General features: G+C 48.9%; 2 protein-coding genes across 12 annotated transcripts in view; one reads left to right on the top strand and one right to left on the bottom strand.

Moving 5' to 3' along the window:
• IFT140 (intraflagellar transport 140) overlaps nt 1-15,433 on the bottom strand; it is an 89,057-nt gene extending 73,624 nt beyond the window's left edge. For 5 of the 10 annotated variants that reach the window (XM_058570381.1, XM_058570386.1, XM_058570387.1 and 2 more), the window contains exons 1-5: nt 10,971-11,424; nt 10,704-10,880; nt 7,036-7,257; nt 481-602; nt 172-314 (exon numbers count right to left, since the gene is read on the bottom strand). In XM_058570381.1, coding sequence (XP_058426364.1) covers nt 172-314; nt 481-602; nt 7,036-7,257; nt 10,704-10,850 — 634 coding nt within the window. In that variant the 5' untranslated portion in view covers nt 10,851-10,880; nt 10,971-11,424. Of the gene's footprint in view, nt 1-171; nt 315-480; nt 603-7,035; nt 7,258-10,703; nt 10,881-10,970; nt 11,425-14,540; nt 15,155-15,403 lie in introns of those variants that run through there. The other 5 variants (XM_058570385.1, XM_058570382.1, XM_058570383.1 and 2 more) reach the window with 5 other exon arrangements.
• Nucleotides 15,434-17,359: 1,926 nt separating this feature from the next.
• CRAMP1 (cramped chromatin regulator homolog 1) overlaps nt 17,360-26,176 on the top strand; it is a 68,031-nt gene continuing 59,214 nt past the window's right edge. The window contains exons 1-2 of one of the 2 annotated variants that reach the window (XM_058570380.1): nt 17,360-17,608; nt 19,729-20,075. In XM_058570380.1, the coding sequence (XP_058426363.1) occupies nt 19,730-20,075 (346 nt within the window). In that variant the 5' untranslated portion in view covers nt 17,360-17,608; nt 19,729. Of the gene's footprint in view, nt 17,609-17,886; nt 19,189-19,728; nt 20,076-26,176 lie in introns of those variants that run through there. The other variant, XM_058570379.1, reaches the window with a different exon arrangement.

Raw genomic sequence — 26,176 nt, 5'->3', positions numbered from 1 at the left:
TTCTTTGAATACTGGATAAATAACTGCAAAAAGCCAGCTAACATATCACTCTTAGACTGGCAAGCATATAGCCTACTATTTTATGCAGCAACACCATCTATTTGTTTAAAATCCTTACCAGACATCCCTAAAACGCTTCAGTGTACTAGAATCCCAATCTAAGTTTCTTACCATCCACCAAGCTGACAAAGAATGACAGTCCCTCTTGAGATCCCATTTTCAAGAAATTTCCAAAGCCGCTTTTCCTCCAGTTAAACATGTCCAGGGCTTTCTCATCACCACTGACCGCCGCCTTTGCCAACTGAACGAGGTCCCTGAAATCCAACATGACACAGAAGTCAGGATTCCTCGCTGCTCCCCGTAGGGAAGTGTTGTCACTATAGGTGTGCCCAGAGTGGCTAGTGGCTATGAGCCCTACGGTGTCAGAAAGAGCCACATCTCCGCCCCCCAGCGGCCCTAGCAAGATAAGCTTGTACTTACTCGCCAGGAGGAGGGAGCCGGAAGATGCAGTGAGTTAGGTGTTTTCCATACTCGTGTCTCAGCAGGGGCGTCCCTTGTACTCGACCCCTTTGGTCCAAGCTCCATAAGAGCAGCACACCAAGCTGGAAAACCCAACACAGGTGTGGAGGAAACACATCTTATGGAGTGACTGGTGGAAGGCAAGAGTTACACTGTGCAATAGAACTTATGCGTATTCCTTTTTTTTTAAATTACAAAACTACTACATGTGCACCGTGAAAAATCCAAACAACTCACGAGTTCTCAACGAGGAAACCAGGAACTCTTCTAGGGGCCCCACTCATCCTTCCTCCCTGGAGACAGCAACCGTCACATGTTCAGCTTTTTTTTTTTTTTTTAATTTTACTTATTTATTTTTTTCCCCCAAAGGTCCAGTAGATAGTTGTATGTCATAGCTGAACATCCTTCTAGTTGCTGTATGTGGGACGCGGCCTCAGCATGGCCGGAGAAGCAGTGTGTCGGTTCGCGCCCGGGATACGAACCAGGGCCGCCAGCAGCAGAGTGCGTTCACCTAACCGCTAAGCCACGGGGCCGGCCCGACATGTTCAGCTTTTAAAACAAACTTGTAATTTTAGAAAAGATTCAGATTTACGGAAAAGTTGTGAAGACAGTTCAGAGAAGTCCCATACCCCACACCTCGTTCTCCTATTATTAGATCTTACATCAGTGTGGTACATTTCTCAGAATCAATACTGATACGTTACATTAACTAAAGTGGGTACTTTATTCACATTTCCTTGGCTTTTCCTAATGCCCTCTTTCTGTCCCAGGATCCCTCTAGGACCCACATGACATTTAGTCATCACGTCTCCTTAGGCTCCTCTGGGCTGGGACAGTTTCAGACTCTCCTATTTTTGATGGCCTTGAGGACTATTAAGAGATTTTGTAGAATGTCCCTCTATTGGGATTTGTCTATTTTTCTCATCGTTGACTGGGGTTGTGGGTTTGGAGAGAAGACCACAGAGATAAAGTGCCCTTCTCATCACATGGTATCAGGGTCCACGCTCTCAACCTGGGATTTATCTCTGCTGGTGCTGACCCTGTTCTCCTGGCGGAGGGCGTGTCTGTCAGGTGTCTCCACTGTCAATGTCCTCTTTTTCCCCTTCCATCCTGTACTGTTGGAAGGAAGTCAGTATACACACCCACTCTTAGGGAGAGGAGTTACGTCTCACCTCCTTGAACATGGAGCATTTATCTAAACTAATTGGGACTCTTCAGCCCAGGAGATTTGTCTCTTCTCCCCCATTTACTTATTCGTTCAATCATAGATTTATATCAGTATGGACCCATGGATATTTATTTTCTACTTTGGGTTATAATCCAATACTACTTTATTTTGTTACTCCAATTGTTCCAGCGTTAGCCATTGGGAGCTCTCTGGACTGGATCTTGTGTTCCTTTGACACATCCCTTCATTGTGGGTTTTGTGAGCCCTTCCTTACTTGCTGGCACTATAGAGTCTCTGGGCTCATTGTCCTGCCCCAGTCCTAGAATCAGCCATTTCTCCAAGGAGCCCTGGTTCCTTTTACTGGAGGAAACCAGCACCAGGATCTGGGTGCTAGGTGTACCATATGTTCAACTTTAAAGTCATCAAAGTCTCAAATTAATGGCACAGACAAGTGCTAGAGAAGTTCAAGTCAGGGAGGAGACGACTCCAACAGAATTGGCCCGGAGGGCTTCGTGATTGAGGAGGATGTTTGCGAGGCTCCTTTGCTTTGATACCTGAGCATCCCTCAGGCTTGTTTCCTGCTCAAAGTCAGTGGACACTTTTTTTTTTTTTTTTTTTGTGAGGAAGATCAGCCCTGTGCTGACATCTGCCAATCCTCCTCTTTTTTTGCTGAGGAAGACTGGCCCTGGGCTAACATCCGTGCCCACCTTCCTCCACTTTATATGGGATGCCGCCACAGCATGGCTTGCCAAGCGGTGCGTCGGTGCGTGCCCGGGATCCAAACCGGCAAACCCTGGGCCGCCGCAGCAGAGCATGCGCACTTAACCACTTGCGCCATGGTGGCCGGCCCCCAGTGGACACTTTAGCATACGGTACTTTCTTCCTCCCTCTGGTGCTTCCTTTAATCTGCATTGACTCCAATGTCCCCACTTGCTGGGGAACATCACTTTATTGTACAGAGAATATGATCTTCAAATAATATCAGCTTTAAAAGCAACTTATATAGAAAATCTCTAAGAAAAATTATGTAAGATTGACAATGTATGTAACATATGAGTATACATATAATATGAAGGGTACATATTACCAAACTGATTCTTCTTGACTTTGCCAGCTTTATGAGGAAGAAAAACACTATTGGCTCCTTTGTGTTTAGTGATTCTTTTTTAAACAACATTTTAAAAATAATGCTTGCATAGTGAAAAACACACACAAGGATAGAAAATGAAAACGTTTCTTTTCCCTGCCGCCCAGCCTCCACCCTAGAGAACCACTACAGTGGGATCCTGTGTGTCTGACAGTGTTTTATACACACACAGCATCTGTAGAGAAGGTCCTCTGCTCTGCCCTTCAAATGCAATCATCCAGTACGTATTTTTTTAACATAATAATTGACTTGATAGAGATCTTGATTAGCACACACTCGGCAACTCAACCAGGTTCCTGAATATAATCACAACATACTTCGTATGTCCAGATTTCTAGGCTGCCGCTTTGGGGAAGAAGTTGTTTGATGCAGATGTTCAGAGCCCCTGTACCTGCGGAACAGTGATTTCTGCTCAGTCAGACGACCGCATACCCCTTGTTCTGACAGAACAAGACATGCAGCCCCCCACGACCCCCTCCACTGACTCACAAGGAGGGGAAGCTACACGATGCAATGAGTCAAATGTGTTCTTTCAGGTTTCTGGTTAACCGGGTGGAAATGTGAACACAAAGCACCAGCCTTAGAGATGAACTCTGAGCTGTCCTGTCTCCTTCGTGGCAGCCTCCTGCTTCTCCTCCCAAACTCTAAACATTTCTGCACCCCTCGCTCCTCCTGCAGGGTGAGTCTTTGCATCCAAAGCTGTCTCTTCACTGTCTGTCATTCCTTCCAAGTTACTTCATTCAACATAATTTTACACAGTAAGGCTCTACAGAAAAGTTAACCCTGAAGTAAGAAATTAGCCCTACTTGTGAAGAGCACGAGTTGAATGTATTAAGGAACTAATGTGAAGTTGGGGTGTTCTACCTACAATTGTCCGCGACATACTATCACTTTAAAGGACTGGTTCACGTGTTATGTTCTCCAATAGTTTATCGCTGAAATTGTTAAGAACTGACTTGTTCTTTATCACGTGTAAGTTTACTTGAGCCTCACCCTCAGCTCTGTGCGAGTTCGCCGAGGATCCATGGAACTTCTAATGGACACTGTGTGGAACGTCCGCCCGGTGTCCCTTTCCTAGGGACCTCCCCACATCCCTGGGCACTGCTGACTGCTGCACATGTGGGCACTCAGCCTGGGCTGGGCTTGGGACAGAGGAGGGGCAGGTCACCTGGGGGGTGGGGAGGTGAAACTGACATGGGTGAAGTCGTTTCCTAGCAGCTAGGGATTCTGCCGTGTGGACAGAGGGGATGGGGAGGGAGATGACTGCGGCAGGAAGGTACACAGAGAGGCACAAAGCCAGCAGACAGACATGTGTCTGTCAGCCCCTCACTCTCGGCTCCAGAAGTCCAGAAGCCAGCTATGCTCCTGTCCCTTGAGACTGTGGGACACTCCAATGGCCTCAGATTAAGTGCACCTTCTTGCTTCAGCAAGTCTGAGTGGGTTTCACTGGTAACCAAACATACCCTAACCAAAGCAAGGTCTCTAGTGGGAGAGCAAGATGACTCCACACTCAGCCTGGGGAGAAGGCATCTTGGCGGTGTGGCTCGAGTGCTGGTTGATTTGTTACTCCTTCTCTTCCTGCTTGAGCCCGTTATGACATTAGGACCAGCACAGTGTTAGATTTTATTAGAAGGATTAGGTATTTCTCTTCTTTTTTAAAAATTAATTAATTAATTAATTTAGTATGTGCGTGCATGTGAGGAAGACTGGCCCTGGGCTAACATCTGTGCCCATCTTCCTCCACTTTATATGGGAGGCCACCACAGGATGGTCTGACAAGCGGTGTGTCGGTGTGCGCCCAGGATCCGAATCTGGGCCGCCAGCAGCGGAGCGCGCCCACTTAACCGCTATGCCACGGGGCCGGCCCCTAGGTATTTCTCTTCTTAACTATTCTGACTCACAGGACCTGGTCAGCACACAGCTGGGTTTCGTTTCATGCCTGAGTTAATCTGCTCTGTTAGTTGATTCTTCATACAATCAAGGTAAGAATGTTGAAATTCAGTGATCTTGACTCCTTTTATTCCTGCAGGGGACCTGCAGAGCACTCCATAGCAGGGAGGTGGGAAAGATCACCAACGAAGTAGGAATATGGGAGCAGGGCAATGTCATCAGGTGGGAATTGAATACAAAAAGAGAAGAATAATCATCCAGAAAAAAGGAACAAACCAATAGAAAAATGGACCAGTGATATGAATAGAAAATGAAATAGAAATGGTTCTTGTAAGTAATACTCATCCTCAGTAGCAAGGGAAAGGCAAACTAGAACACCACTGAGATACCACTCTTCTAGGCAATATTCTGAATCTGGATACAACACTCAATGGGGAAACACAAGCTGGTACGTTGGTGTGAGCTGGAACAAGCCCCACGGAGGAGGTCTGGGAACACCCACCAAACCACAAGCACACATGTCCTGGGACCCGGCCGCCCACTTCTAGGAGTTTCTCTAAATTTCCACACGTGTGAAATGACAAAAGCACGAGGTTAGCCACTGTGTCACTGTCTGTTTAGCAAAAGATTGGAAACGGCTGAAATATTTATCAACGGAGGCTGGTGAAGTAAACAATAATAATACATTCACATAATGAAGAGCAGGTTAACAGAGAAGGAAGTTCACTGTTTACCAATATAGAGAGATCCGCAAGGCACAGTGCAACATGAAAAAGCTAGAAACAGAACAGCATCGTGTGTTTTCACTTCTGTGAAACAGAGGAAAATAAGGAGACAACATCCTCTGTGTGATATTTCCAGCCAAAAATGGTTAATCTAAAAGTAGTCATGAGGAGACAATCAAACAAATCTAAACTGAGAGAAATTCTACACAATAACTAGTCCAGACTCCTCAAAATGTCAATGTCGTGAAAGATCAAAAAAAGACAACAAAGAAAAAGACCGGAGAACTATTCTGGACTAAAGGGGACTAAAGGAGACTAACGAGAAACAACAGCCAAACGCCACGTGTGGGCCTGGATTGGGTCCTGGAAGAGGACGAAGTCAGCTACAATGAACACTGCCGGGACAACGGGAGAAATAATGATACGGACTGCATACTGCATACCAGCACTGCTTCAATGTTAGCTTTCCTGAGTGTGACAGCCATACTGTGGTTATGGAGGAGAACGTCCTTGTTCTGAGGAGATCGATGCCCAAGTATTTACGGGTGAAGTATGATGTCTTGGACACTCTCTCAAATATTCAGGGAAAAGAAAAATATCTATATACACATATATAGAGAGAAAGCAGGTGTGTCAGAATGTTAACCAGTAAATTCATGAAGGGTGTACAGGAGTTCCCTGTTCTGTTCTCTCAACTCCTCTAAAGGCTTGAAATGTTTCCAACTGGAAATTGGGGAAAGAATGCATTTGTATGTGCCTCTGTGTACCTGAAGAAACTCTGGGGAGACTTTGAGAAGCTGTGGGTGCCAGGGGGTCGAGAGGGAGGCTGGAGTGGATGGGGGTGGGTTGGAGAGTCTTTTCACAATATATACCATTCCATACTGTTTGAACTTTGAAACATGTAAATGTATTACCTTAAACATGTAAAATAAATGAATTGTAAAATTGTAAAATTTCCGCTGAACATTTGTGATTAAAATTAGGTCTAGACCAGGGTTTCTCAACCTGGGCACTGTTGACTTGCGGGTGGGATAATTCTCTGCTGGGGGGTCTGGTCTGTCCTGTGCATTGTAGGAGGTTAAGCAACACCTCTGGCCTCCACCCACTAGATGCCAGTAGAACCCTCCCCCTCACCACTGTGACAACAAAAATGTCTCCAGACACTGCCAAATGTCCCCTGGGGGGCAAACTGACCCTGGTTAAGAAGCCCTGAGCTAGGCAATTAGGACCAGGGACTCCTAGGCAATGAAGAAGCGTGCTCAGGGATGCTGGTGATTCAGGAGTGCTATAAAAGTGACAGCACCGGAGGCATTCACCCCATCTTCATGAATGTAGTTACCTGGAAAAGTTCATTTTAAAGATTACAGACATACCTCTGCCATAAAGTGGGATGGTAGAATAAAATTTTCAAATCTTATTTCCAATACAAAACAAAATCTGCCATGACATCCGCCAGGATCAATTGCGTTCGGCAACCACACATTTCAAATACTTTGCTCTTTAACACCTTTCCCAATCTGTGTGTCTCAGAGCAGGGACAGGGAAATGCAGAGCTCTGACAGCAGAGTCGCTGCACATCTGCTTACCCTATCCCCCGACACGAGGCAATTCCCATTGGTGCTCCAGGCGAGGATGGCGATGGCGGCAGAGTGCATCAGGGGCACCGCATGCTGCTCCTTGTCCTGCTTACTGAACACTACCACTTCTCCAGTCTCCCAGCCAACAGCCAGGATCAGCCGCATCGGGTGCCAGCACAGGGAAGTGACGCGGATTGGCCTTTCAATATGTGTATCAGGCACGTGCTCACCCTACGATGGACAAGAGATAAACTTCATATTTCAGAGAGTGGCAACTTCTTTAAGAACTTCTGGCTAATCAATGGAATCAACACAACTAGAAGATATGAAGAGCTACTTATTAAGGAAATATTCTATTTAATGTTCATAGAAATACCAATCTTGGGGCTGGCCCAGTGGCATAGTGGTTAAGTTCGGGTGCTCCACTTTGGCGGCCAGCAGTTTGCAGCTTCAGATCCTGGGCACAGACCTATACACCGCTCAACAAGCCATTCTGTGGCTTGTCCCACATACAAAATAGAGGAAGAGTGGCATAGATGTTAGCTCAGCAGCAATCTTCCTCAAGCAAAAAGAGGAAGATTGGCAACAGATGTTAGCTCAGGGCCAATCTTCCTCACCAAAAAAAAAAAAAAAAAAGAAATACCAATCTTGCCCCAACTTGAGCTATGAAAGCATATGGTTAATACTCAACTGACCACACTGACCAGCTCATCCAGGAGTATGACCTCAAACTCACAGCTGCCTGGTGGCTAGCTAGTGTTTTAATGGGTTTCAATTAAACTTTATTTACAAAAACAAGTGGTGGGCCAGAGGTGAAGTTTGTGCACCCTAAGGTTCTCAAAGTGTGGTCGGGTGACCCTAAGAGCCTTTTCAGGGTCTGCAAGGCCAAAGTTATGCTCTGAATGATACTAAGAAGTTATTTGCCTTGTTTACTTTCATTCTTTCATGAGTGTACGATGGAGTTTTCCAAAGGCTATGTGACATGTGCTGATGTCATTCCTCTGACAGCTAATGGAATATGTGCTTGTATATTCTTGTGTTTTCTAGAATTTTCTAAGGAAGTAGGTTTAGAGTATAAATATGTGTGTTTTCAGAGATTAACTCAGTTTATTCTCAGTACTTTTGCTGGGCTCTTCCTAGTAATCTCCAGTTACACCTGCTACATCTGTGACCTCATTATCATCCAATAAATCATTATTTCAAAATCATAAAGTTTTCTTTGTGCCAATTAGAAACACAAAAAATATACTTTGCTTTGTAATAGCATTTTTAAAATTTTCAAAATTTTAAAGTTTTATCTAAAATTGCTATTATTTTGAAATTTAATAATATTTATTCTTAAGAAAATTTTATAATATATATTAGAAAGTTCTCTGATTCCTAGAAGGGAGGAATCTACTCCAAAGAAGCTGGGCGACGCTGTGCTTGGCGCTGGGGCTGGACTAACACGAGACCAGATGGGGACCCTGGCAGAGCTTCCATCTGTGGAGGGGCCAAACACTGACACATGCCACAGAGGAGACCTCCAATGAGCTGGGCGAGCACACCAGAAGGGTTTGCCCTTGTAAGGGGGTAGGGAAAGATTTCCTTAGGAAGCGCCCAACTGAGCCACTTTTGTCTGGAGGATTAATGTAGTAATTAAGCAAAAAGGTCAATGGAGATTCTCCTGTGCAGAGGGCATAGCACGCGCAGCGCTGGAAGGCCACAGAAGGCCCGGCATGCCTGCAGCACAGGAGGAGGAGCACCACGTGAGAGGCAGGCAGAGCCAGGCCTTTGGGGAAACCGCGGCCCACGCCAGGGATGTCTGTCCTCACCTGAAGAGCAATGCAGGGGTGGGAGAAGGGAGTGATTCCATCTATGATTCCAAAGATGGCTGTGCCCTGTGTGGGGAACGGGGTGGGGGTGGTCCACAAGGACACAGTTGCTGCAGTGAGGAAGCTGTGCTGGTTTGCCAGAGGGTCAAGGGGTAAACTGAGAGAACCTGGCAATAGATTACCAGGTGGTGGGGTGGTGGTCACCGTTGCTTCCAGGCTCTCATCCTGGGCACCAGGACAAAGGGTGATGACTTTCACTGTGACAGGAAATGCCAACACAGCCTTTGCAGGGAAATGTATGGCAGGGGATGGGTGGGGAGAAGTTCAGGTCAGTTTTGGACTTGTGGAGTTGGAGGTCTGTTTGAAACACCCAGGAGCTGTCTCGTGGACAGCTGGATTCCTAAGTCTGCAGCTCAGGAGAGACTTGTGGGCTGGAGATGGAAGATTGTAAGTCATCCATTGATAGATGGTAACGAGATCACGGAAGGAGGAGGAAATAGAGGGAGAAGAGGCCCAGACGAGCTCTGAAGCATGCCGACGGCAGTCCCGGTCTAGAAGAGGAGGAAGGCTGGCAAAGGCCCTGAGGAGGCTGGATGAAGAAGGCAGGGTGGAGGAAAGCCCCCTTGAGTTCCACAGCGTGTTTCCTGGAGGACTTTACAAAAGCATGGAACTGTATGGAGAAGTGACGTGGGATAAGGACCCCAAAACACGCAGGGCGTGTTATGCAGACATCGTTGATGACTCTAGTTGCTTGGTGAAGTTACAGGGGTGACGGAAAGACTGCAGAGGGTTGAGGAGTGAGTGGGAAGAGAAATCCAATTTTCTTTGAAAACTGTATGAGGTACATTGTACACTGAGAATCGGGGAGGGGAGCACTGGAAGTTTGAGGAGGTTATAGAAAGTTTCTGTTATGGGTTGAATTGTGCACCCCAAAAAGATATGTTGAAGTCCTAACCCTGGGGACCAATGATACGACTTTACTTGAAAATAGGGTCTTTGCAGTTGATCAAGTTAAGATGAGGTCATTACGGTGGCCCCTAATCCAATATGACTGTGTCCTTATAAGAAGAGGAAAGAGACACAGACACACACAGGAGATGGCTGTGTGACGATGGAGGGAGAGATAAGGGTGATGCAGGTACAAGCCAAGGAATGCCAAGGACTGCTGCCAGTCACCGAAGCTAAGACAAAGCATGGACAGATCCTCCCCAGAGCCGTCAGAGAAAGCAAGGCCGTGCCCATCCTTCATTTCAGACTTCTGGCCTCCAGAACCGAGAGAGAATAAATTTGTTTTAAACCACATGATTTGCGGTAATTTGTTACGGCAGCTACAGGAAACTATAGTCATACGTCACTTAATGATGGGGATATGTTCTGAGAAATGCGTCGTTCGGCGATTTCATTATTGTGCGAACATCACGGAGTGCACTTACACAACCTAGATGGCATAGCCCACTGCACACCTAGGCTCTATGGTATTGATCTTATGGGACCACCGTTGTCTATGCGGTCCATTGTTGACGAGAACGTCGTCATGTGGTACCTGAATGTAATGGTTTCAAATGGCCAATGTGAGCTGACAGGAGACTGGATCAGGATGGACACACAATGCTGAGGGGTCATTTCTGGTTGGTGACTGAATTGATTGTGGAATCTGTCTTAAGTATTCCCAAATATGTCCCCAAACCTAAATAGCAGAGGTAAAAGAATTATGCACATAAAGCTTTTATGATATGGGGAATTTGGACCTCGGTGAGAACACACACGCACGCACGCACGCACGCACGCATGCACACACGAGAACAAGAGAGAGACAAGAGCCAGAAGCTACTGAAGTCCAAGTTGTTGCTTGCTAGTACTCACCTGTTCCAGGTATATATCCACACTGCCTCCCGAGATTGAGTTGACGGAGGCGACTGCCAGGAATGGATGAACAGGGTGCCAAGTGATGTGTGAAGGAGACCCGACCGAGTCTGGGGCTTCTATTCGGTAGTCAAAATAGAGGGCCATGATGGAACTCAGACCTAGTCAGGGCTGAACCTGCAGGGAGAAAACAACCAAGTCCTCTTGGTTTTGAACAAAACAAACAAAACGACTATCTAAGAATTAGGAGAGAGAAACATTACAAACCTACAATCACAAGACATTCGGCAACTTAGACATGCCCCTTCAGACGGAGGCAGGCATGCAGGCAACTATATGCGGGAGAGCTCTCCGACCGGGAAAAAAAAACATACAATCAGAAGCAAGGCATTGGTCCTGGAATGATCCAGCGTGTGATGGAAAAGAATAAAACTTTGTGCCATCAAAACAATAAAGAAAAGTCCTGCGGTCTAGACTACGTGTGTAATCCATCATCATTTCTATTCCAATTATAATAAGGACAATTTAGATTTCCAAACCAAATAAAGGCAAACGGCTTCACAAAAGAGCAATGTCAGAAAATCCTAGTCCTCAATTTTTGACCATGCATGACCACCAAAGCTGTCTGCTCCCTCCGACTCCCAGGCAGTGGAAGCGGAAAGGCCTCCTTTGTTAGAGTCAAGAAAACAAAGCCCAGAGACCAACCACAAGGAACTGACCTTGATTAGTTACAGGAATTTCACATCTTTCTTTCCTGGAAAAGATGTGCATTTGTCCCTTTGCAGGAGGGGAAGGATGGTGAAGGAAATGGCAGTCTGACTACTGCCCACTTTTGCATACCCTAGAGTCAGTTTGGGAAGCTAACTGGCAGAGAAGAGAATATTTGTGGGGTGGTTTGCTATCATTTGAAATTATTCAACTTCATACCTATTAGGATGGCTATTATCAGAAAAACAGAAAAAAAAAGGTGTTGGTAAGGATGTGGAAAAATTAGAACCCCTGTGCACTGCTGGAGTGTAAAAGGATGCAGACACTATGGAAAACAGTACGGTGGCTCCTTAAACATTAAACATAGAATTACCATATGATTCAGCAATTCCAATTCTGGGTATAGATCCAGAAGAATTGAAAGCAGGCACTTGAATAGATATTTGTACACCAATATTCACAGCAGCATTATTCATAGTAGCCAAAAGGTGGAAACAACCCAAATGTCTATTGATGGATGAACGAATAAACAAAATGTGGCATATTCATATAATGAAATATTATTCAGCCTTAAAATGGAATGAAATTCTGACATCTGATACAACATGGATGAAGCTGGAGGACATTATGCTCAGTGAAATAAGCCAGACACAAAAGAACAAATACTGTATGATTCCACTCATAGGAGGTCCCTAGAGGAGTCAAATTCATAGAGACAGAGAGTAGACTGGTGGGTGCCAGGGCCTGCTGGAGGAGGAATGGGAAGTTAGTATTTAATGTATACAAGGTTTCTGTTTGGGAAGAAGAAAAAAGTTATGGAGATGGATGGTGGTGATGGTTGCACAACAGTGTGAATGTACTTAGTGCCACTGAACTATATACTTACAAATGGTTAAAATGGTAAATTTTATATTATGTATATTTAACCACAACAAAAAAAAGGTGCAAAAAAATTATTCAACACTTGCAAAATTCTATCACTAGAGTAGGGAATGGACTATGCTGTTTGCTTTTAGCAATACGATAGTTGTATCAGAGGAAGCCACGAAGGCTCAGCTTGGATCCAGAGAAGGAAACTCTGTCCAGTGAAAAGCTGGAAGGCATGCGGGTACAGATGCACAGTCACATTTCAAATGTTTACTTTTTTCTTATGAATATATACCCTGAATACTAGACAAAGGCACAATTTTCGAGCTTGTACTCTCACCACCACGGACTGAAGAGCACCTATTCAGGGCTCCTAGTGGAGCAGTGAGTGGGGGCGGGTGGGGGGACAGGAGTCAGGGGAAGGGGCTGGATCCAGGGTCCCCTGCGCACACACATCACTACATCTACACTGGTCAAGGCTCCAACTTCTGGGAGTAAAGTCCTTATGCAGGGGTCAGCCCCGCGGCGAAGCAGTTAAGTGCATGCACTCTGCTGCTGGCGGCCTGGGTTCGGATCCTGGGTGCGCACTGCTTGTCAGGCCCTGCTGTGGTGGCGTCCCACATAAAGTGGAGGAAGATCGTCACGGATGTTAGCTCAGGGCAAGTCTTCCTCAGCAAAAAGAGGAGGATTGGCATGGATGTTAGCTCAGGGCTGATCTTCCTCACATACACGCACAAAAAAGTTCTTATGCAAACCTTCAAACAAAGCCATTGAAAATGAAAACATGCCAGATAAAAACCTGGGCGATTTAATATAGCAAAGGAAACCTTTTAAAGTGAGTTTTAACTTGTCGCAGCCAATCAACAGTCTAAACTCCTGGCTATGGGAAATTCATATTCATATTTAACAAGTTTACTTTGTGAAAATATTCCTCTGAAAAATGAGTAACATGTTAATTTTGCTGTAACGATGGAGAAAGAATATAAGTAGCACTTTAAAAAGTTAAAACCGGGGTTCACCGGTTCGGATCCTGGGCGCACACTTACTCACCGCTCATCAAGCCATGCTGAGGTGGCATCCCACATAGAAGAACCAGAAAGACCTACAACCAGGATATATAACTATGTACTGGGGCTTTGGAGAGAAAAAAGAAAAAGAGGAAGATTGCCAACAGATGTTAGCTCAGGCCCAATCTGCCTCAAAAAAAAAAAAAAGAAAGAAAAAGTTAAACTTGATCTCTTCTATTTTTTTTTCAGACATCACTTTCTAATAAGAATGTATACTAAGAGATTTCTTTTTTGTGTGTGTGTGAGGAAGATTAGCCCTGAGCTAACATCTGTTGCCAATCCTCCTCTTGCTGAGGAAGCTTGGCCCTGGGCTAACATCCGTGCCCACCTTCCTCTACTTTACATGTGTCGCCGCCACAGCATGGCTTGATAGGCGGTGCGTAGGTCCGTGCTGGGGATCCGAACCTGCAAACCCTGGGCTGCCAAAGCTGAACGGGCGAACTTAACTGCTATGCCACTGGGCCAGCCCCACTACTAGATCTTTAAATTACTTTTTTCCTGCCTGGGGCTTTCCCAGAGGCCCTCCCTCACACCCCTCCTTTGGACACAGGAATCCAGCCTCCTTTCCTCCAGGGAGCTCTCGGACAACTTTTGGGGTGTTCTGTGCTTCTGCCCAGTGTATCCATAGAACCCTGTTCTTCTCCATATGGCTGCATTTAGACATTACTGTAAATGCGTGTTTGACTGACTATCCTCCACCCCCTACCAGATTATCTGCCCCACAGGGTGGGAGACCCCCAGAGAGTCCCCAGCCCCTAGAACAGTGCCTTGCACAGAACAGGCCCCCAATATGTGAATCCCTGTTGAAAACATTTATTAGCCAGGAAAGATGGTCTTGATGTTTTGTTGTAAAAAGTGGGTTACTGGCCAGGGTGAATGAGTCCATTTTTATACAATGTATGATTGTGCATCATTCCTTTCACCTGCATTTTAACATTTTTCTACAATGAATAAGTATTATCTGCATAATTATAAAAGAAAAGTTACCAAAATAAACACAAAGAGGAGAGACGACTAACAATAAAATCGTTACCTAATGACATCTGTTAATAGCATCAGTTCAGAAACAAGTTCACTTCCTTCCCTTAAAACAAACTCAGGGTCTCTTAGAACATAAAAAGATTTGGCAAAGGTATAAACTTTGGAGAAAACAAAAAAAAAATTCCATTTATTCTAACCGATTGGCTTTTCTCACCTCTAGGCGTCCAACGTCCTTATGGCCTCCATTAAACCAACTTTTGGGAAAGAATCTGTTAGGTTCACTCAACTAAGGAGTTCTTGGTATTAAAGCTAATTTGGTTGCACCACTGCTTGGAGATGCTGTATGAGGAAACCGGAGGACTTTGGGGCAATAGGGGCTGAGCAAGGGCGTGGGGGGCAGGCACTAGTGGCCACCCTGCAAAGCCTCTCTCTCTAGGCCACGGGCCCCGGGCCTCGGGCAGTGCAGGGTCATAGCTGCGTCTCATGGACACGAAGGACAGGCATTCGCTGGTCTGGGACAGTGCGGTTCCCTGGGGCCGCAGGACCGACAGTGCAGGACGGTGGCTTTCTCACTCTCTCCCTACCCCCAGCATCACCGGGAGCTCTGCCCGCGCGGCCCACCCACTACCCGGTCCGCGCCCCCCGAACTCTCACGGCCACGCGGTCCTCAATCGGATCTGGACTGCGCCTGAGGTGGACGTCGGCTCGCGCTGACCGCTCGACGCCGCGCCCAGCACCCCCAGCCTTCACCTGACCTGAGAGGAGCCGCGGGCGCTTGGCCCATGACAGATTTCCAGACGAAAATAACCTGGGAGGGCGCGGGACAGGGTCTGGCCCGCCGCATCGTCTCCCTCCTCCCGGCCCCAGGCCCCCGCGCCCCCGAGGCTCCCCACCCCTCGGTCCCCCCGAGCCCCGCCCCGGCCCCGCCTCGTCGACGTCCCCCTCCCCGGCTCCCAGCCCCCCAACTCGCCCTCCCTTCCCACTCTCCCCGCCACCCCCGGTTCCCCGCGCTCCCCCCCCACCCCGTTCCCCGCGCTCCCACACCCCTGGCGGCCCTCACCCCGGAACCGCACTCACCAGGGTCTGGCCGCCGGGCGGCCGCGCGTTGCCGGGACAACGGCTGCGAGCGGAACGCGGAAACAGCCGAAGGTGAGCGATGCGGCCGCCGAGGCCGCCCGAATCGCCCCGAGAGGCCGGAAACAGTCGAAGACGATCGGGAATCTTCGTGCGGCGCCGACTGCGGGATGATCCCCGCGGGTCCCCGCAGGAGGCCAGCTCGGTGGACCCGCGGGGCAATTTCTCCCCATCGCAGCCGAAGTCTGGCATCAACAACGCTAGCTCGGAAGGGGGCCAGAGAGACCAGGGAAGAGAGGCGAAGCTGGTGAAATTCTTCCAGGTGTGATGGGGATGCAAAGCCTGTTGGGACCCGCTCCTGTAGTTACATCTTTCCAAGCACGTAGGTCAATCAGGAGGTGGAGGAGGCAGCAGAGAGTAGGGGGGAGAAACGAAACGCCATCTTCTTGAAGATTCCCTCCTCTCTGGTTAATCTTATTGCTAGATCCTCCGGACCCCACCGTTTGCTAGGCTCCGCTCTGTCTGGTCTCAAGGAGGAGGATGTGTTTCAAGAGTATTTTAGAGAAAAGCCAGTTGGTTCGACATAGTTCCTTGAAGTTATTAGGTAACTAACGACATGCGTTCAATGCTTTGGGGGCCATATGGACGCCTTCGGCGAGAAAATGGTAGCCAACGATACGGGCTAGAAGCCAGCCTGATTCGTGGCGGCAGCTGCATTCCCAAAGGCATTTTACAACGTGCGCCTGGCCTAACGTCAGCTGTGGTCAAACTAACTTTGAAAAACAAATCAACGTCATGTCATAAAAAAAATAGTTCATATTGCACACCCTCCTCCTTGAGACCAGACAGAGCGGAGCCTAGCAAAGGGTGGGGTCCGGAAGATCTAGCAATAAGATTAACCAGAGAGGAGGGAATCTTCAAGAAGACGGCGTTTCGTGCCCCACCCCACCCCCACCGCTGCTTCCTCCACCTCCTGATTGACCTACGTGCTTGGAAAGATGTAACTACAGGAGCGGGTCCCAAAGGTCCACATTGTTAAACAAATGAAAAAGTAAGAGGAAAATGTAGATACTACTGGATCGGACGGGATTACATACGTACAAGGACGATTCTATTTTTAAAAACCCAATTTTCGTAAACACTAGAATTTTTTTATTGAATAAGTTGGACATGTAACATTGTTATACAGCGTTTTAATTTGATACGTTTATATACGTAATATGATTGCCGATATAGCCATATCTATCATATTATATAATTACAGTACAAAATTATTGTCTATACTCATTATACTGTGCATTGGACCTCTATGGCTTATTTACTACTTACAAGTTTGTACCCTTAAACAGCATCAAACTCACCCCCGCCCGCCATATACACTAGAATTTTAAAAAACACTTTTATCGCCATAACAAAGAAAAATGAGCTAAGTGCCCAGCACCATCTGTTACGCTAAAGAACTTCAAAAGCACACACTCGATCCAATAAAGGCTGTGTTTATCCGCCTCAGTTGTACTTTCACACTTCGTTAAAAACTCGGTTCCCGCCGACTCAAGACTCCGAGCTGAGGCGGCGTTTTCTTCTCACGCATCCGTCAACACGGCTCCGGCCAATCACAGCCCTGGCGCTGACTCTATTGGCTGTTAATCCACCAATCCAGAGAGACGCACCGGCCCGCACGGGCGCGAGCCCGGCGTCACAACATTACCCGCGTCGCAGGCCCGCCCCTCGTTCCCGCCCCGCGTCCGTGCGTGCCTGTGAGCGCGCCCGCTGCTGGCCAATGGGAGCGCCCGTAGTGGGGTGCGCACGGTGGAAACCTCGGGCGTGCTCGTCCCCGCGCGCGTCGCCCCGCCCCGGCCCGCGTGCCCGCCGCCCCGGCCCCGCCCCACGCGTCGTCCCCGCGGTCTCCGCCGGCCGCCGTAGCCGGAACTGCTGCTGAACGCGGCGGGCCGGGCCTCCCGGAGGCTGAGCGGCGGCAGCACCGGTGCCCGCAGCCCCGTCAGCCGCACGCCGGCCGCGGAGGGGACGTGCCGGGGCGAGCGTCGCTCGGCTACCGCTTCTGAGGCGGGAGGATCACTGCGGCGTCGCGGCCTCTCTGTAGCCGGCACTCGGGGGCTGGGACTGCCCGGCCCGGCCGGTTCTGCGGGCGCCCGGGAGGCCCCCGGGGGTCCCGGGAAGCCAGGCTGCTGCAAGGCGTTGATGAAAAAGGTGACCAGAGACTGGGGCTCGGGAGAGGTGGGCCGCCCTGACCGGCTGTCACGGTGAGGCCCGGCTCCCAGCCGGAGCGGGGCTGCGGGAGAAGCGGCCTGCGCCCTCGCGGCGGCGGCTACGCATGCGGTGCTTTCCCGGGGCTTTGCCGGGAGCGAGAAATATTGCGTTGACAGCGCTCTTTGTGTGCAGCCGGAAATCAGCCCAAGAGGGAAGGTTTTGCTTTTCTCTTCCCGAAATGTGACAAACGGTGTCGAGCCAGGATTGGGCTTGAAGTGATCCCATGTCTGTGGATGGTCAGGAAGTAATGCTGGAGGTTTTCAGTGAAAGATTCCATCCCTATGTTTTCCTTTTCTCTTAGGGGAAAACTCTGAAATGTATCAGTATCCTTTTAATTCTGAAAAGCTGTGTCCTTCTGTGTTCAGTTTAGTGTCTGTCTTCCAGTATTCAACCGGGCAAATGGGCAAGTTTAATCTGTTGTGACTGATGTATGCTTTGCCTGGGTCCTGGGTTGACTGTGGGTAGCTTTGCGATGATAGGTCCCTGGGAAGTAGGGTTCTCCACATTATAACCCAGAGAAAGGCCCTTTGGGATATTTTCAGGTGCCTTAAGTAGAAATGGATAGGTTGAGAAATGAATAGTGAGAAGCCCTGTGCAATGAAGTCCTTTAAGTTTGGGTATTTGTCTTGTATAGTCTATTCTTTGGCAGGATTTTCTTTTTTTTTAACTAGCATGGATTTAAATGATTTGTAAGATCAATTCCAACAGATGAAAACTGTTACAGATCATTTTGTTATGGAATATATCAGAGCAGTAGTAGGTATTACTGTGATTTTTACTCATTTCCAAATCTTTCTGTGATAGGTCCTTGCCCTTGTTACTGTATTTGACTGTTAGCCTTGATGTCTTGCTCTGGTTCTCCTTTTAAATGGAAATGTTCCCATCCTCAGCAGTTGTGATGAGCATGTCAAACGCAGTTTGGGCATGGTATCAACACCTGTTGAGGAATCTAATATTTATCTTTCTTGCTTCATCGCAGGTACACATTATTGACTATTTCTGGGCATATATTGTTGATGTGTACCTGATTCTCTTAATTTTTGAGTGGATCTGTTTTCTGGGCTGCAAACATTTTGAGGGTCATCGCATTTTGTTGTTGACATTTCACACAGCAGTGGGTAACAAAGTTAAGGCAAGAATTTTATGAATGGTTACCAAGAGTTTTAACACAATTATCTTCTAACCCATTCTTGCATTTGGCCCTAGACATAACTGTGCTGTCACTTTCACGGGTGGCTCCAACCTGTTCCGTGCAACAGGCTCCTTTGTTGTAAAAGCATTTTTAATTCGTAAATCCCCGCAGCCGCACACATCTTCCACCCTGGGAAGCAAGATTCCCAGAAACCCCGAGCTTATTATTCTTTATGTCTGTTTTAAAATAAGCAGGCGGACCGGCAGCCGCGGGCCACCATGGAGTTCCCTGTGCACGCAGGCGAGCCCGCGCCTCTCCCCTGCCGGGGTCGATCTGGGCCGGTCGCCCCCACTCCGGGGCCAACTTTGGGGGCCAGCGTGCGGGGCAGGTGCGCGGGCCGGAGCCCCGCGCGTTTTGGGGGGCGGGGAGGGGTGGGGTCCGGGGGCGCGGGCGCCGAGGCCCGGCCGGCCCAGGCAGCGCGGGGAGCGAGGCCGGCGCGCAGCCTGCCCGCCGCGCAGGCCATGAGCCGCGGGCCCGCAGGGTAGGTGGCTCCGGGCCCCGACCCTGGGACCCCAGGAACCCGGGACCCCGGCCTCGGCCCCCTACCCGATCCCGCCGGGGCTGGGGCGCCGCGCGGCCAGGGCCGTCCGGGTGCGGCCCCCAAGCTGCTGCCCCGCCGCCTCCGCGCCGCCCCGGCCGCCGTTTCCTGGGCAGCGGGCGGGCGCGCGAGGGTCCGGGCTGGGGTCGGGCGGGCGGCGGGCTCGGGCCCCGGTCGGGCTGGGGCTCGGGCGGGCGGGCGGGCCGCCGGGAGGGGATCTGGAACAAACAACGGCGGCCATGTTGAGAGGGAATCGGGGCGGCTAAACTTCTCCGGCAGGCTGCCGGGCCGCGCGCCTCACGAGGGTCTCCTCGCCCCCCTCCCCGCCAGGATGACAGTGAAGTTGGGAGACGGCAGCAGCGGGGAGGAAGGGCTCAAGAGGCTGGGCAAGAGGTCGGCCGATGAGGACTCGCTGGAAGGAGAGGGCGCCGGCGGCGGGGACGCGGCCGAGGAGAGCGGCGGCACAAAGAGGGACGGCAAGACCCCCCGGGACGGCGGCGACGGCCCCCCGGCCCCCTCGGGCGGCCCGCAGGCCCCGTCCCCGCCGCCCGCCTGCCCCCAGGACCAGCACCACTTCCTCAGGTCCAGCGTGAGGCCGCAGAGCAAGAGGCTCAGGAAAGACTCGTCCTGCGCCGGGGGGAGCAGCAGCGCCGGCAGCTCGGCGCCCCGCGGAAAAGGTACGGACCCCAGCACCCTGCAGAGTGTGCCCTGTGCTCCCCCGGGGTGGAGAGGGACCCTGCCCTCCCCGTCTCCCCCGCAGCTCTCGCATTTGTCCAGTACTCACTTTGGGTGGCACTTTGGAGGGGGACGTGCCCCCTTTCTCCTCCGAAGAGGCAGTTTCTTTCTATATTTAAACTCGGTGAAGGGCAATAAGTTTCCTTTCTTTGGGTAAGTACAATGGATTCCTGAAGGTTGGCTTTTCGCTGGAAAGGATTGTTGATGATTTATATGGTAGATTCTTTTAAACAGCAGACAATAGTGTAGAGATGGAGAGAGAAATACCTGCTGTATCTCTTTCCCAGACATCAGATGGTGGATACAACAAAGGAATGGGCTTTCGGAACTCACTTGGGGGAAGATTGATAAGAAGCCGAAAATGAATGATCACAGGGTCTGGCTTGGGCTCCTTGCCTTCTACTTCAAGTCTTCTAGTCCCTGGAGTATTAAGGGCATCAAGGTGTGGCCCTCTGAGTTTCAACCAGGGTTTCTTTGGGTGCCATGGAAAGGCTCTCCCCTAGGGTAGCAGATAGTGAAAACGTTTGTGGCCTGATATAAACGAGCAACCACCTGCAGTGTTTGTCCTGGTATCCTGAGGTGACCAAGAGTATTACAGCTCTACGAGGGTCCCTGCTGCAATAATAAGAAAACCACATGTCAGTTTTGTTCCTGATTCCTGGTTCTCCATTGTTTTCTGAGTTTATCTATTTATATTTTAGCATTCTGCTTTTCCTTAATTGTACAAGTGAATTGCTCTTACATCCTTTTTGTTTCAGGCCAAGTTTGCGGCACTTTTGTAGATAGCAAATAGAACATCAACTTCCAGTGAGTTTCACATGAAAAACACTTTCACTTAGTTCTTTGGGAAATGGTAATTTAAATTTATTAGATGGTCCTGATAATTTTAAAAAGGAGATATTTCAGAGGCTAACAGAGAACGCATTTTGGAGATCTGTTCCAAATGTGTACCATTACACTTGCTTCTTCCGCCTCATTCTCAACTGAGGATGGCTGGCCTCTGAAGTCTTGGCCTTACTCATTTTTTGATAAAGACTTTTGATGTAAGTATACAGAAAGTAAAACTTGCCTCATACATTTATTTTGGATGTGATCGTTGCTGATCAATTAGGAAAACATTAATTTGTTTTGCCAGCTTCATTTGTTTTGTAAAAAATAGTTTTTCATTCCTAGTTACACATGTGTCTGAGTTATCACCTGTAAGCTCCTGGGATGCCTTCGAGGGTTCATTTGTGGCTTTAGAAGCCCTGGATCTGGAGTCCAGTCAGAGTTCACAGCCTCATCACCCAGGCCCTCTACTTCAGTCTGCTTGCTTGATCTCCCAATCTGCTTTTCCATCAGAGAGGCGTCCTCACCTGTGAAACTAGGAACAGCAGGACTGCTCCATTCTGGAACAGTGGCTGCTAAGGTGAAACAGGTGCTGCCACGGATGTGCTTTGTCACCTGTAAACAGCTACCTGTATGTAAGGTGAAGTGATGCTAAAACTTGAGTGTTCGGTTGGATTTTTGGCCGTCAGGTGATGAGGGGATTTGCTTTTGCTTGCGTGGTTGAGTGTGGCTTGCTTAGATGGAGAAAGATTCCTGGAGTAGTCTCGTATCAGATCATTGGCGCGTCTGTTCTTGGTTCCTGTCCCAACGTGTGGCTTGGAGGAGCAATTGACTTTCCATTAGCAAAATGGATATTTGTTAGAATTTGTGCTTCTTGTGACTTACGCATTTTCCTGTATTAGCAAGCAAAGATCTCTAAGTAAATAGTAAAGCTAAACTGTAACGGTGGCTCTTAGGAGAGGAGCGGAAGCGTGTCTCCTCTGCTTCACAGAACTTCTTGGCCAACGTCTGGCCTTGAGCTTCTTGGTGAGGCCTCCTCTTGGCTGTGCTCTGTGCTTGGGCTACGGGGATCCTTTGCATGCACTTCCCTGCACCCAGGCGATGCCCCTCCTCATGCCTCAGGGCAACCTCTGCTCGCTTATCAGCCAGCAAAGGAGGTCAGGTTGTGACAGCATGCCTAGTAACCTTTGGAAACAGTTCTTAGAGGAGCATTTGTCTTACAGACTGGAGATCTTTACCTGGGATGGTGAGCGTGGATCGGTAAGGAAATGAATAGTGCTGGCATCTTTCAGTTTTTCACTTCAGAAAAATATAATTTTTCTTATGCTTAAGGAATAATCACAGCCAGTCATTGGAAGTTCCTTTGGTTGATTACTTACTGTTACTACTCTTGTTAGTTTCAGTCTTCAGGGGCGTGAGAACCCGGCAGTGAATTTGGAGAAGACGTGGAGAAAAGGAAGTCATCCTTGTTTTGCTTCTCTCCACACAACTATGTGTTCTTTCTCTATAAGAATAGACTCTGTTGTCAACTTCAATGAGAAGTGACTTTTTTTCTAGTACAATTCCTAATTAAATTCTTCTTGAATTGATAAGGGGAAGGTAGCTAAGATTTAGCACCTTTGTGTCAAGTGTCTTGCATCTCGGTTACTTTACTTTCAAATGGGTGCAGCAACTGAAGTTTGTTGTTTAAATAATGTGTTCAACCTAGAGAGAAGGTAAGCTGCAAACCAGAAACCAGTGGATCTGCTGGTGCCAAAACAGATGTTCCTCCAGCTGCACCATGCCGCCTGGAGTGACCCGAGGACACGTTTGAGACTGAAACCCAGAATTCATGTGTCCATGAGAACATGGGCCAGGAGCCGGAGCCCCTGATGCCCTTTCCTGTTTGGCCAGTTTGTGATCTGGGTGATTCTTGGCAAATGAGTGCTTCTCGATTTCTCTATGAATGGGGATAATGCCAGTGCCTGCCTCACTGGAGTAAAGAACACAGCGAAGCCCTGCCCTACGTGGTTAATGGGCTTCCAGCGCCTCTCTTATGGAAGATGTGCCTGGCTGCAAGGTTAGGGGAGCTGTAGGCCAAGTCTGAACAGGTGGACAGGAGCGGGATGGGACCCTATAAGGGGTAGGGAGGTAGAGGTCCCAGGAATGCTCCCAAGCTGCTGCCCTGTCAGGATGGTTGGGCTGAGGGGATGCTTGAGGTGGGGGCAGAGTCAGACCTTCTGTTTCCATCGTGGCCCCTCCCCCCCAAGCTTTGTCCACACCGTGTAGGGGCAGTGAGTCAAGAAATGGGCTGTCTCCACAATTGGGCGGTATCGCCTGGCTTTTCTGTGCTTGTGCTTAGGAATCAGTAAATCGCCGTACAGAACTTATTTATATTTTGCATAATGTGAGGGCTGCCTGTAGCTTCTAGGTGTTTTTTTTTATTTTATTTTTTTGGTGAGGAAGATTGGCCATAAGCTAACATCTGCTGCCAGTCTTCCTCATTTTGTTGAGGAAGATTGGCCCTGAGCTAACATCTGTGCCCATCTTCCTCTATTTTGTATATGGGACGCTGCCACAGCATGGCTTGATGAGCGGTGCATAGGTCCATACCCAGGATCCGAACCTGCGAACCCCGGGCTGCCAAAGCAGAGCACGCAAACTTAATCACTGCGCCACCGGGCCAGCACCATAGGTGTTTTTAAAAAAGACATGTTATGAAATATCTCACCCTGATGCGGTCAACCTCTGGGAGACTGAACCATATTGGAAAGAAGGTTGAACTAGCAGTCAGGAGACCCAGCTTCTCCCCCAGAGCTGCCGAGTGGTGGGTTCAGCTGTGCAGCAAAGGGAAAGTCACTCGACATGCCCGAACTTTAGGCCCCTTGCTTTTAAAATGGGTCGTGTGAGAAAGTGGCTGAAGCTGCGCTTACCTTAACATTTAGGGATGTGCGGAATGGTCTTGGGTCCTGTGTGTTCCCAAGAGCGTTCTAGAAGGTAGACTGCCTGAAGTGAGGATCATTCTGTATCTGATGGGCTCTGCTTAGCCCTTGCCTCTTGGAGAGCACCCGGGCAGGGAGTGTCCGAAGTGCGCACTCCATCCTGGTATGTAACTGTGTGGTGCCTGGGGTGGCTCCACCTCTCGTCTGCTCTGCAGGCACTTGGGCCAGGCTCCGGGTCGCTCGTTGAGTACGGCCATGCATATTATGAAGTCCCTACCCTTCGTACTCTCAGGGGAGGGGGACATACTAGATGATCACAAGACCACTGAGGCTGGGCGCTGTGGTTCTTTTGCACGGTCTGATTTCAGCAAATGATATTTAATGAAGTCTGGTGCAGTGACGACTATGTGGAGCCCACCGCAGCCTGGGCGGGACGCCAAGCTTTGCCAGAAGCCCTTGGGCTTTGTTGGGAGAAGAGGCAGAGCGAGGCAGGATGTTCCCCTGACTCTGTCCAGCACACAGCAACACACCCCATGTGATCCTGCGCGTGGCGGAAGACACAATAATCCAGCGTGGTCCTGTCGCGTGACGCAGACCCCTGTGCATGGTAGGCCAGGAGACCTGTGGCCCAGGCCACTTCAGAGATGGGTCACAAAGGAGCTGTGCAGCACAGAGAGGAAAATGTCTGTAAACCACAGGTCCTTAGTAACTTATTATGTTCTGGGTTGTACAGATTGCCTTTGGATGGATAGTATAGATGGGTACGTAAGGTAACATTTGAATATCGGTGTGAAGGCTGAGCTAATTTTCAAATTACCTCATTGACTTTTTTTTTTTTTTAAGATTTTTATTTATTTATTTTTTTCCCCCAAAGCCCCACTAGATAGTTGTATGTCATAGCTGCACATCCTTCTAGTTGCTGTATGTGGGACACAGCCTCAGCATGGCCGGACAAGCGGTGCATCGGTGCATGCCCAGGATCCGAACCCGGGCCGCCAGCAGCGGAGCGCACGCACTTAACCGCTAAGCCACGGGGCCGGCCCCCTCATTGACTTTTAATGTCAAAACTAATGTCGTTTCTGTGGTGTCTGTCTTTCTGGGCTTGTCTCTTTCCAACCAAGTATCCTTTAGGATTTTCATTCCATGTAGTACATTGTGTCTTGTTTTGGATTATATGAAGATATAAAGATAACAGAGGAATGCTTTCAGAAAGCAGAGTCACAAATGTAAAATTTAGTTTGTCATAGATGGTGGTGCATAGAAGCATTTTATCACATTAAGTAACTGCAGTGTTCTTATCATTGAAGAACAGTGTGAGAAATGCCAAAAACCAGGAGACATGCCCAGGTGTTTGTGGTTAGGATGGGATGTCAAGAATTACCCACAGAAAACTATTAGAAAATCTTCACATTATTCGATGAAGAAGACACACGTTTTAAAGGAAACAATGGGGTTTTAGTTGTGTTTTTCTCAAACATTTGTGGAAGGAGCAGGGAGAGTCTTCGAGAGAGGCCAGTGCTGGTCAGAGTGTTGATGATGCTGAGCCTTGCATGTTACCAGGCACTGGAGATGCTGTGGGTGACACCAGGATGCAGAGATGACTGGGTCGTGTCCCAGGACCACAAGGTTCCAGGTCATCTTCGGATCATAGAAGAGGACATCACGGAGGCCGGGGACCCTGGACACGGGCTCTCACAGCTGGCTGGAGTGTCTGGACGGGCTCTTCAGAGACCAACTGAAGGATGAGCCAGTGGGAGGGATCCTCCTTGAACCCTGAGGTGAAGAATTGAGAAGACAAATAGGGCAGCAGTGACTGACAACAGGGGTGGGGAGAAGCGTTCAGATTCATCTGTTAAAGTGACATTTATTGGGGATTGGCTTTTTGATGTCTTCCCCTCTGTGTGGCCTAGGTAGAGAGGGTGTCCCCTCAATCATGTCTGGGCTCTGAAAGCAAACCTGGTCATTCCAGCATCTGATGAGGATGGCATGTGTGACGAGAGGCACAGAAGTGCCGTATGGGAGACCTTGGTGTTTTGCCTCCTGTCTCAGCCATGGCATATGGTGACCTGACGTGGACATGTTGGAACGGAGCAGTGTGTGCCATCCTCAGCCTCTGAAAGGTCCCTGCCCTCTCATGCTACAGACACAGGTGATGAGGAAGCGTTCCTCTGTGGGGTTGGTGGCAGGCATGCCTGGAGACACACTTGCATTTAGCCGAACCTGAAACGTCCCTCTGGCTGAGAAGGGACACAGTGCAGGTGCGGCTCGCGTGTCATCTTGTCCTGGGGCATTAC

The sequence above is a fragment of the Diceros bicornis genome, chromosome 26 (genome assembly GCF_020826845.1).
Source record: "Diceros bicornis minor isolate mBicDic1 chromosome 26, mDicBic1.mat.cur, whole genome shotgun sequence".
Classification (NCBI taxonomy): Eukaryota; Metazoa; Chordata; class Mammalia; order Perissodactyla; family Rhinocerotidae; genus Diceros; species Diceros bicornis.
Note: the sequence above shows the minus strand (reverse complement) of the source record. Positions and strands in the feature narration are given on the sequence as shown.